The following is a 12,500-nucleotide window of genomic DNA, read 5'->3' as shown; positions in this document are numbered from 1 at the left end:
AATTTGAAATGGTTAATGGATTTTTAGTATTAAAGTTTTCCTGTTAATAAACCCATTACATGGAAAAAATACTTCCAAGTCTAATGCAGGTAGAGGGCTCACCTTCTTTGCAGCAGCTTTAGCATTGCTCTCAATGTATCTGTTCCGATTCATGTATGTTTCGTGTGAACATTAAGCTGAGGATTTGGGATGAAGCAATCAGTGGTTGAGAAGGTTTCTTGTAATTATTAAAGGAAAGAGGCTTAGTCTTAGCAGCATGAAATGTTACCATCTATTTATGCCCGATTTTCCACTACAGACTGGACGTTTTCCTCTAGGTTTCCGCCATTGGTTTAGATTGGAAATTTATCAATGTTGCTGGGTTTTTAAATACTGAAGAGTTATCTCCCTTTCACTTATTTATCAGTGATATAAGCAACTTAGAGTTATCTCCTTTTGTCTGTTAACTGATGACGTGTGTTTTTAGAATTACTGGCAGAGTTATCTACTCTTTGACTGTACTTTCACCTTAAGTGTACCTTTAATTTTGCGAAAATATATACGACATGTCTTTTCTCTTTTGTGTAAACATGTAAAATAAAAAGACGTGTCTTTCTGTGTGTAAAAGGCTAAAAAAATGTTATGTTGTTGATTAATTTGTTTTCTTTTGTCACCGTCAATATAACTTCCACGTTGAAGTCATTTAAGGAAGAAAAGGTACGTTTTTCTTGATTTACTTCACAGTAAACGTAACAAAGGTTATTAATTAAACCAACACCTTGGATCTGTCGTGTCTGTTATAAAGTGTGGTGTCAACAGCAGACCTTTTTGCCACATGCTATCAAATGCCTTAAACATTAGATAAAGAGAGGATCATATCTTTTTTTTTTCTTTTATTACATTTACACCCCAAACAAGGCACATTTCCACTTTGGTGTAGGGGGCTACTATCAGGGGAAACAACTACTGGGGTACTATGTATGGATTTGGGCAACAAGATGTCGGTTCACGTTGCACTTGAACTTCTGCATGTCAGTACAGTTGGGGAAGCAGTGACCTGGAATAGAATTCCAAAGTCTAGCGGTTCTGGGGAAGAAACTACTGGAGTAGAAAGATCTTTTACATCTAGGGATCTCTACATTGTGGAGGTGGTATTTTGCAGCTTGTCGGGTCTGTCGAGGTTGTTCACTTCGTGGGGGCACAAATGCTTGCAGTTCGTCAGCATTCACGATTAAAATACTTGTAGAACAGGCAGAGGGATGCAAAGTTTCGTCGATGGGACAGAGGCTGAAGCTTAGATGCCAGTTTAGGGCCTATCAGATTTGCGACTCTCTTTTGAACCTTGTCAAAGAGCGAGAGACTAGTAGGCAATGCACCAGCCCAAATATGACAGCAATACTCCATACATGGGCGAATGGTTGCCTTATAGAGGTACAGGATACTTTCGGGTGTTAGTAGTTTTCTAGCACGGTAGAGAGAGCCCACCTTCCTTGCGGCGGCCCTAGCAATGCCCTTGATGTAATTGTTCCAACTTAGCCATACTTGCTTTCGTCCATTTCCCTTCTTTGTTGTAGACGTTATTAGGCGTTCTTATTTCTTTTTGCTATTACAGGTTTTGCTAAAACTAAAAGCATACACCCAAAAGAATGATTTCAACCCCAAAATTGTGGCGCATGTATCGATTGCCTGCAAATCGATTTGCCAATGGATTTTGGCATTGGAGCGACATTATGCTGTCAACAAGGTAAACATATCGCACAACACTTCTAGCATTGTATATAAAAGAATTATTTTCAATACATGAATTAAATTCACTTCGTATTATTATAAATAGTGTTTATGAATTTAAATTTATCAAATTTTATTTTTTGTTAAATTTTATTTTTAAAAAAATTTGATTTTATGGAACTGTTTTTTTATTAAATTTATTATTTATTCAACTTTTTTTTAAATAAATTTTATTTTTTATTAAATTTATTTTTATGAAATTTTATTTTTATTAAAGGTCTTTTTTTATGGTCTCAAGCGTCTTAATTACAATGGGAATCACCTTGACTTCTTCAAATTTCAAGAGTCTCACTAATTCCCATTTAACATCTTCGTATTTATTTATTTTTTTCCTGTTCTTTCTCTGTTTTTCGAAACACCAGGCTACATCAGTGATTGGCTTAAAGGTTGTCACTTCACTCTCTTTTGTCTTATCTTTCATAATCAGGACTTTAGTTCCCTTGTCAGCCAAACAGCCAACCAAGGAAGTTACCCGCCAAAAAACAGTCGTTGAGCGTTAATCATTATTATTATTGTTATTATTATTGTTATTATTATTTTTTATTTCATTTATTTGTTTTTATTCAATTTTCACCCCAAACAAGGCACAGTGCCATTTTGAAGCAGGGGGCTACTATCAGGGACTTAATTAGCGGGGTCATTATGAAGGGAGATGAGTAGAAAGATGTTTGTTAACATTACACTTGAACTTCTGCATATCATTGCAGTTGGGAAAGCAGAATCCCGGAAGGGAGTTCCAAAGACCCGCAGTTCTGGGGAAGAAACTATTGGAGTAAAAGGCTTTCTTGCACCTAGGGATCTCTACTGTAAAGGGATGAGACTTAGTAGCTTGTCGGGTTTGTCGGGGGTAGTTACGTTGGGGAGGTACAAGTGTTTGCAGTTCGTCAGAGCATTCACCATTAAAGTATTTGTAGAACAGGCAGAGGGATGCAACATCTCGTCGATGGGACAGAGGTTGAAGCCTAGATGACAGTTCAGGACCTGTCAGGTTGGCGACTCTCTTTTCAACCCTGTCCAGGAGCGAGAGACAAGCAGCAGATGCACCAGCCCAGATGTGACAACAGTACTCCATACATGGGCGAATGGTTGCCTTATAGAGGTATAGGATACTGTCAGGCGTAAGTAGTTTTCTAGCACGGTAGAGGGAGCCAACCTTCCTTGCAGCAGCCTTGGCAATGCTCTCAATGTATCTATTCCAGTTCATATTCCCTGTAAACGTTAGGCCGAGGAGTTTAAAAGAAGTACTTTCAGGCAATGTGTTCTTGGTCATTGCTATTGGTGGTAGAGAAGGTTTCTTGTAGTTATTATTATTATTAATATTATTATTATTATTATTATTATATTATTATTATTCAGATGGTGAAACCAAAAAGAAAGAAGCTGGCTGCCGCAGAGGAAGCTTTAAAAATGGCCGAAAAACGACTTGCGTCAAAACAGGAAAGCCTCAAGAAGGTAAACTAAGATTCTCGCTCATCGTTGTCCATCCATGAAGCAAGACATTTTTCAACTGAGACGAAAGTGGCAACTGTGATATGAGCCGGATTTATAGGTGGATGGAACCTAGAAGGAATGTTGGGCAGTAAGATATTTGCTTACAATACTTTTACATTTCTGCATGTTGGTATGGTCGTGGAAACGTGGAGCAGGGAAGGGAATTCCGAAGGTAAACGGTTCAAGAAAAGAATAGAGTAGTGTTTTCTGGCATCTAGAAAAGTCTATGGTAAGGGACGGGATTTTGTTACTAGTCGGGTTGGTTGAAGGTATGTAATTTATGGGGTACAGGTGCAGCAAATTCACTGGAGCAGAAGAATCACAGTGATGCAATTTGTGAATTATATCCAGATCAATTATTAACCAACCCACCACATTATAATCCAACAATAGACCTAACGGAAAATAATCATAATAATCAAGAGGTAATATATATTGGTTCCACATCTGGCCCAATAAAACATAGAATTTCAACGCACAAACATTCTTTTAAAAATAACTCTCTATCAAACCAAACTACTCTATCCAACTATATTTGGCAACTAAAAAATAGCAATATTTCTTTCAACTTAAAATGGCAAATAATTGAGACTTGCAAATCATATAAACCAGGAGATAAATTTTGTACATTATGTACAAAAGAAACCCTAAAAATTTTAAAATATGAAGATATAAAAAGCACAACCAAACTAGTAAATTCAAGACACGAGCTTCTATCATGTAATCATAAACGTTGGTTTAAATTTAATAAATATAAACCACCTTAAATCATTAAAAATTACTCATTAGTAAAAATAGATTTTTTTTTTTTTTTTTTAATAAATTAAGTTAAACCAATTACCGCCCTTAGACTCGTAAATCAAATAATAAATAAAGCCATGACAATTATCTCCCCTTAAAAACTTGCAAAATAAATACTCTCTCTCTATAGATATTAACTGTAGCGTCTTTAAATCAAAATACGCTAACGGAAACAATTTACTGCACGAGCGTCGCCCTTTTAAAATTCATCATTCAATAAAATAAAAAGCAATAGCAAACATCTAAATGACTACTTTAAATACAGTTCCTGATTTCAAAAAAAGAAAAACCAAAAGGTAATTATATATCTATATATTTTTAAATCAAATTTATTATGTAAATTCAAAAAAATATATATTTTCTCTACTCATTTCTATCTCTAACCTATACCAATTTTCTTATTAATTTTCTTATAAATTTTAAATCCAAACCTTTTACTTCAATTTTTCAGATTCATCTGCCTTACTTTTAATGCTAGGTTTATTTTTGGTGTCTTTTCAATTCAATAGAAATCCTCCTAAATTTGCTGATGAGGAGACCGTGCTTACCAAAAAAACTATGTATAATTGTTCTACGTGACTTCATGTATACCACAAATAAAAAGCACGGATTTCCGAAACGATCGTACAGATAATTGACTTTGTTGTTGTTCCTTCTTATGAAACTGATTTTTAATTTAATTAAATTTTGATTTTTAAATTTTTAAAATTTTTAAAATTTTAAAATTATAAATCACATTACTTAATATTGAATTAGCTCTAGGACATTTAACTATCGAGTTTATTATATTATATATCTAAATTACAACGAGCATTTCCTGTATTTTAATTAAACTAGTAATTTCACTATTACATTAAAATACACTTAGCTCTTTAGACTATTATTCTAATCTCCTTTAAATTATATATATATATATATATATATATATATATATATATATATATATATATATATATCGTACAAAAAATAAAAACATAAAATAAATAATTATTGGTGCTAGTGTATTGCATGAACTGGAAGTTGGTATTCGTGCATATTACGAACCGGATTTCTTGTAAATATCCGGTCAGGCTAGACCAGCACCTGGCGTAAGGACCAGAATATGTTGAGCGCCGTTTAAAACACTTGGTAATCTGATCAGATTATTGGGGTTTTTTTCTGTTTTTTACTAGTATTTTCAAGTTAAATTCAATTTTTACGATATTTCTGTTTATTAAATTGTTTGGTGAAAGTAGAGAATAGTTGTAAAACACCCTCCCCCTCCTATGTTTAGAATAGCTTTCTAAATAATAACGTTATTTCATCGCGGTAACAAAGATGCACAAGTACTCGTCATTGTTGGTCTAGCCATGCCGGATATTTACAAGAAATCTGGTTTGTAATATGCAGCAGTCTCAACATCCGAATGAATCTACTTTATATATTTCCCTTTCTTGCTCTCTTTCCCCTCCTCCCATACAGTTACTTGTTAAATAGTATACCTACAAGTGGTGATATTCACTTTTGTTTATAATGGACTATTGGACTATTCCACTTTTTTATGCTTTCCTTTCATTATTATCTTTTAATACAAAGAGAGAAAGAGAGAGAGAGAGAGAGAGAAAGAGAGAGAGAGAGAGAAAGAGTAAGAAAGAGAAAGTGAGATAGAGAGAGGGGGGAATACTATATTAATTAAGAATGAGGGGTTAAAAAGACATATAATGAGAGAGGGTGAGAGTTATAGACAGAAGGTAAGTAAGAGATGGGTCACTTGGCAAGTTATTAGAACAATTGAAATAGACATATTTTTCGAAACATAACTTAATCCTAAAACTGAGGAATATTTTAGTATGCATTTTGCGTGAGTTTTCCTTCAATCATTATCTTTTTCTCTTAATGCACAAAGAGAAAGAAAGTGAGGGCGACAGAAGCGAGAGCTATAGTTACCGTATAAATAAGAGCAGAGGATCAAACAATGAACATCAAGGGAATGTGAGAGTTATAGACAGAAACTTTGCAACAGATGGGTCACATAGGTCACAGTTATTTCGAAATTGCAGCAAATTAAAAAATTAAAATAGAAATTTCTTTAAAAAATAACTCAATTCCAACACCGAGGAATATTTCAGTATGTATTTTGTAAACACTAGCTGTCCCCATCCAGCTCTGCCGCAGAATGCAGTGAAGTCATTTCATTTTTTCATTTTTTTTTTTTTTTTTTTTACAAGGTTGACACCACTTATCAAGGCCCGGAAGGGATAAGGGTTATTGTAAGTATGGTACGTTAGTGTGGAGATTTAATAAAGTGTCTGCTTAAGGGGGCGGTTCATCAGGAATTTGTTTACGCTGGACTTGAAGACATCCAGGTTGTAGTCAGGTTGGAAGCAGGCAGACAGAACAGAGTTCCACAAGCGTGCAGTTCTAAGAAAGAAGCTTTGTTCATGGAATCTACGTTTTGATTTAGGCATAGATAAAGAATGGGGAAAGTTTTTGACAGTGGATTCAGCTAGACGGGTGTTTATCGTAAAAGATTGGCGAGGGTGGACCAGAGATTTTCATTTGTTTGCACATTTTCAAACTTAAGGTAGACAACTCCTATTATATTCTTCAGTTTAAATATATGAAGTGAGTATAGAGGCTTGCGATGCAGATGGTCAGTAGACTCCACCCAAATTCTGATGAACAATGACTGTAGATCTGCAACCTGTAATTTCTGGAATATAAACGACTGCATAGATGGTGGTAATTTTTTCCCTTTGTCAGAAACATCGCACTCAGATTGTGAGGACTAAAAGAAGAAATAAGGGAAGTGAGAGTTGATGATGTTTTAGATAAGAATCGTGCCCTCTTGCATCCTCTGTTGCTCAAGTTAGGAGTAATTATCGAAAGACTAGCAGATTTTATTTTATCATTTCATCCTCATATTCCATGAGCGATGTTTCTGACATATGGGTAAGAATTACCAGTGTACAGAAATGGCATTAACCCTGTGCAAGTTGAATCAGCTTCCTCCAAAGGAGAAAGTTTCATGAGTGTATGAAATTCACAAGCAGTTCCCTGTCACATGTATATTCCTATTAAGTGGGGGGTGACAATGTTACGTTTTTGCAGCTCTCGTAGAGGGGTGTCGACGTCCTCCTTCATAGAGTACTTGAAATTCTCAAATGGTCACCCATTTGGTACTGACCAGGCTCAATGTTGCTTAACTTTAGTGATTTAATGAGAACCATTGTGTCAATGTGATTATGCCGGAAATAAGACGGAAAAATTGCTGTTTTCTGAATCGAAAGCCATCCATCTTCACTAGTTTTCAAACTTGAAATAGTATTTAAAAATTTTTTAAGCTCCTTACATCAAATAGCTTCATGCTTTGCCTGGACCGATTTCCATTAAAATAATTATTTAAATATAGCTTTCAAGGCTCGTTGCTTCCAGAATTCTCTCTGATGGTCGACTGTGATTTCCCAAGGGGCTGAATTAGTTCTTTTTTGCGAGTGATGAAATAAATGAACCCTGCAACTGATTGGTCAATGTATAGCCAACTTGCCTAACAAAGACGTTTCCCTGGAATTGTATTTCCGGTTATTTAATGCCATATCCGGTTATTTTAATAAAAGTTTTCATGTTTCAAGTTCTTTATATATTAAAAATATATATTTATGGTGTTTGGTATGGGTGTTTTATTTTACAGCATATCAACCCTTTTGGGGTTATTTAATGCCGAGTCCAGTTATTTTGGTAAAAGGTTTTTATGTCTTAAGTGTTTGTATCCTAAAATATTTTTTTGTGGTGTTTGGTTTGGTTGTTTTGTTTTACGGCATATCAACTTTTTGGGGTTATATAATGGCACCTAGTCATTTTGGTAAAAAAGATTTTATGTCTTAAGTACTTTATATTTTTAAATATTTTTATTTTTAAATATTTTATTTTTAAATATTTTTATTTTTAAATATTTTTATTTTTAAATATTTTTATTTTTAAATATTTTTATTTTTAAATATTTTTATTTTTAAATAATTTATTTTTAAATATTTTTATTTTTAAATATTTTTTATTTTTAAATATATTCATTTTTAAATATTTTTATTTTTAAATATTTTTATTTTTAAATATTTTTATTTTTAAATATTTTTATTTTTAAATATTTTTATTTTTAAATATTTTATTTTTAAATATTTTTATTTTTAAATATTTTTATTTTTAAATATTTTTATTTTTAAATATTTTTATTTTTAAATACGTATTCATGTTTGATTTGGTTTGTTCTGGGCTGTTTCCTAGAGGAAACTTGTTTTTTTTTTTTTGCTTTTTTTTTTGCTTTGCAAAGCATGATGGAGTTTAGCAAAGGAAAAGAAAAAAACAATAACGTTAACGTTTGGTGCATTTTTTTGTCAGGTAGTCGATATCTTCAGACAACCTGATACTTCAGTTGAACAAAAACATTTTTTGTCCCCCTTTCCCTTTTGTTTTCAGGTTCAAAATCATCTGCGAGCGATCCAAGTGGAATACGAGTCAAAGGTAAAAGAAAGTGATGCCCAGAAGAAAAGGAAAGAGCTGATAGCTTCGCGGTTGAAAATCGCTGGACTTCTTATCGCAGCATTGGCCGATGAAGAGGTAAGAATTACTGTAGGCTCGTTATATTGTGACATGATGTTTGCTTGGTTTATTGGTTTTCTTTTACGGCATATCGATCCTTTCCGGGTTATTAAATGTAGAATCCGGTCATTTGATAAAAGGTTTTATGTTTCAAATCCTTTGTTGATGGCAGCCTTCTGTCTAATAAGACAATTGCATTCTGCGTCTAGTCCGGTGCACTGCAGCATCTGCTGTGGCTACAAAGTTCAAAGTAAGAATTGGCTCGATAGATGCAGGCCTGGAGACCTAAGTTTGCTCAATTACCAGGGTCTCCCTCTCAGCATTGCAGACAAATTTCGATGGAAAAGCAATACAATCGGAGCGAGTGCAGCTGTACGAGTCGCCAAAAAAGTACTGCAGTGTTTCACCATTCGCCTATCACTGGACTTTTTTATCGCAGCATTGGTTGACACAGTGGTAAGGCTTACTGCACGCTCGTTATATTGTGACATGATATTTAGCTGGTTTATTTGATTCGTAGTAGCCTTCATTGTAGGGTCTACAAAATTAAGACTGTGGTTCACCGCTAGGTGTTGAAATCCTTATTTTCTGTAGGATTTCTGAGAGTCGGATATGGCTGTGATCTCCACAGAAGGTACTTCTTTATTATGAGATGGGTTAGGGTTTCGGCATCACAGTTTGATACTGTCACCAGGAAAACCTCCTCCTCAATGGTTCATATCCCCTGAAGACCAAGGTAGTTTGAGGATCCTCCAAACGTTGTGCTTACTCTTGTTAAATAGAGATTCGAGTGTAAAATATTATCCATGTTTGCAAGATTCACGGTAACGTCTACGGATTTTTGGAATGATTTAGCTTTTTAAGATGAATAAAACTAATATTTTCTTCCAATTTATTTTCGGGTTATTTAATGAAGGATCCGGTCATTTTAGGATTGAAACCACTATCTTCAGACAATGCTCACCTGGAAGTATAGAGATTCAACGTCTTCATTCACTGTGCTATGGGCCCTGAATGTGGTGAGATGACAAGTATGGAAGGCAATAATTACTGAGGATACAAGTATGGAAGGCAATAATTACTGAGGATACAAGTATGAGAAGGCAATAATTACTGAGGAGACAAGTATGGAAGGCAATAATTACTGAGGATACAAGTATGGAAGGCAATAATTACTGAGGATACAAGTATGGAAGGCAATAATTACTGAGGACACAAGTATGGAAGGCAATAATTACTGACGATACAAGTATGGAAGGCAGTAATTACTTACGATACAAGTATGGAAGACAATAATTACTGAGGATACAAGTATGGAAGGCAATAATTACTGAGGACACAAGTATGGAAGGCAATAATTACTGAGGATACAAGTATGGAAGGCAATAATTACTGAGGACACAAGTATGGAAGGCAATAATTACTGAGGATACATGTATGGAAGGCAATAAATACTGAGGATACAAGTATGGAAGGTAATAATTACTGAGGATACAAGTATGGAAGGCAATAATTACTGACGATACAAGTATGGAAGGCAATAATTACTGAGGATACAAGTATGGAAGGCAATAATTACTGAGGCCACAAGTATGGAAGGCAATAATTATTGACGATACAAGTATGGAAGGCAATAATTACTGAGGATACAAGTATGGAAGACAATAATTACTGAGGATACATGTATGGAAGGCAATAATTACTGACGATACAAGTATGGAAGGCAATAATTACTGAGGATACAAGTATGGAAGGCAATAATTACTGACGATACAAGTATGGAAGGCAATAATTACTGAGGATACAAGTATGGAAGGCAATAATTACTGAGGACACAAGTATGGAAGGCAATAATTATTGACGATACAAGTATGGAAGGCAATAATTACTGAGGATACAAGTATGGAAGGCAATAATTACTGAGGATACAAGTATGGAAGGCAATAATTACTGAGGATACAAGTATGGAAGGCAATAATTACTGAGGATACATGTATGGAAGGCAATAATTATTGACGATACAAGTATGGAAGGCAATAATTACTGAGGACACAAGTATGGAAGACAATAATTATTGACGATACAAGTATGGAAGGCAATAATTACTGAGGATACAAGTATGGAAGGCAATAATTACTGAGGATACATGTATGGAAGGCAATAATTACTGACGATACAAGTATGGAAGGCAATAATTATTGACGATACAAGTATGGAAGGCAATAATTACTGAGGATACAAGTATGGAAGACAATAATTACTGAGGATACATGTATGGAAGGCAATAATTACTGACGATACAAGTATGGAAGGCAATAATTACTGAGGATACAAGTATGGAAGGCAATAATTACTGACGATACAAGTATGGAAGGCAATAATTACTGAGGATACAAGTATGGAAGGCAATAATTACTGAGGACACAAGTATGGAAGGCAATAATTATTGACGATACAAGTATGGAAGGCAATAATTACTGAGGATACAAGTATGGAAGGCAATAATTACTGAGGATACAAGTATGGAAGGCAATAATTACTGAGGATACAAGTATGGAAGGCAATAATTACTGAGGATACATGTATGGAAGGCAATAATTATTGACGATACAAGTATGGAAGGCAATAATTACTGAGGACACAAGTATGGAAGACAATAATTATTGACGATACAAGTATGGAAGGCAATAATTACTGAGGACACAAGTATGGAAGACAATAATTATTGACGATACAAGTATGGAAGGCAATAATTACTGAGGATACAAGTATGGAAGGCAATAATTACTGAGGATACATGTATGGAAGGCAATAATTACTGAGGACACAAGTATGGAAGATAATAATTACTGACGATACAAGTATGGAAGGCAATAATTACTGACGATACAAGTATGGAAGGCAATAATTACTGACGATACAAGTATGGAAGGCAATAATTACTGAGGACACAGGTATGGAAGGCAATAATTACTGACGATACAAGTATGGAAGGCAATAATTACTGAGGATACAAGTATGGAAGACAATAATTACTGAGGATACAAGTATGGAAGACAATAATTACTTAGGATAAAAGTATGGAAGGCAGTAATTACTGAGGAGACAAGTATTGAATGTAATAATTACTGACGATACAAGTATGGAAGGCAGTAATTACTGACGATACAAGTATGGAAGGCAATAATTACTGACGATACAAGTATGGAAGGCAATAATTACTGAGGACACAAGTATGGAAGGCAATAATTACTGAGGATACAAGTATGGAAGACAATAATTACTGAGGATACAAGTATGGAAGACAATAATTCCTGAGGATACATGTATGGAAGGCAATAATTACTGAGGACACAAGTATGGAAGGTAATAATTACTGACGATACAAGTATGGAAGACAATAATTACTGACGATACAAGTATGGAAGGCAATAATTATTGACGATACAAGTATGGAAGGCAATAATTATTGAGCATACAAGTATGGAAGGCAATAATTACGGAGGATACAAGTATGGAAGGCAATAATTACGGAGGATACAAGTATGGAAGGCAATAATTACTGAGGACACAAGTATGGAAGACAATAATTCCTGAGGATACATGTATGGAAGGCAATAAATACTGAGGACACAAGTATGGAAGGTAATAATTACTGACGATACAAGTATGGAAGACAATAATTACTGACGATACAAGTATGGAAGGCAATAATTACTGAGGATACAAGTATGGAAGGCAATAATTATTGAGCATACAAGTATGGAAGGCAATAATTACGGAGGATACAAGTATGGAAGGCAATAATTACTGACGATACAAGTATGGAAGGCAATAATTACTGAGGATACAAGTATGGAAGGCAA

The 12,500-nt window shown here is 34.4% G+C and overlaps 1 protein-coding gene across 1 annotated transcript in view; it reads left to right on the top strand.

The window, feature by feature from the left end:
- The window catches only part of LOC145255562 (dynein axonemal heavy chain 6-like), a 277,781-nt gene that overhangs the window by 173,778 nt on the left and 91,503 nt on the right, over positions 1 to 12,500 (top strand). Inside the window, exons 43-45 of the mRNA XM_080114017.1 lie at positions 1,592 to 1,723; positions 3,124 to 3,219; positions 8,512 to 8,652. Coding sequence (XP_079970143.1) covers positions 1,592 to 1,723; positions 3,124 to 3,219; positions 8,512 to 8,652 — 369 coding nt within the window. The remainder of the gene's footprint in view (positions 1 to 1,591; positions 1,724 to 3,123; positions 3,220 to 8,511; positions 8,653 to 12,500) is intronic.

Source organism: Euprymna scolopes, chromosome 31 (assembly GCF_053919585.1).
Source record: "Euprymna scolopes isolate OS-2025 chromosome 31, ASM5391958v1, whole genome shotgun sequence".
In the NCBI taxonomy this organism is placed as follows: Eukaryota; Metazoa; Mollusca; class Cephalopoda; order Sepiida; family Sepiolidae; genus Euprymna; species Euprymna scolopes.
The sequence above is the reverse complement of the archived record's forward strand: the minus strand, read 5'-3'. Positions and strand labels throughout refer to the sequence as shown.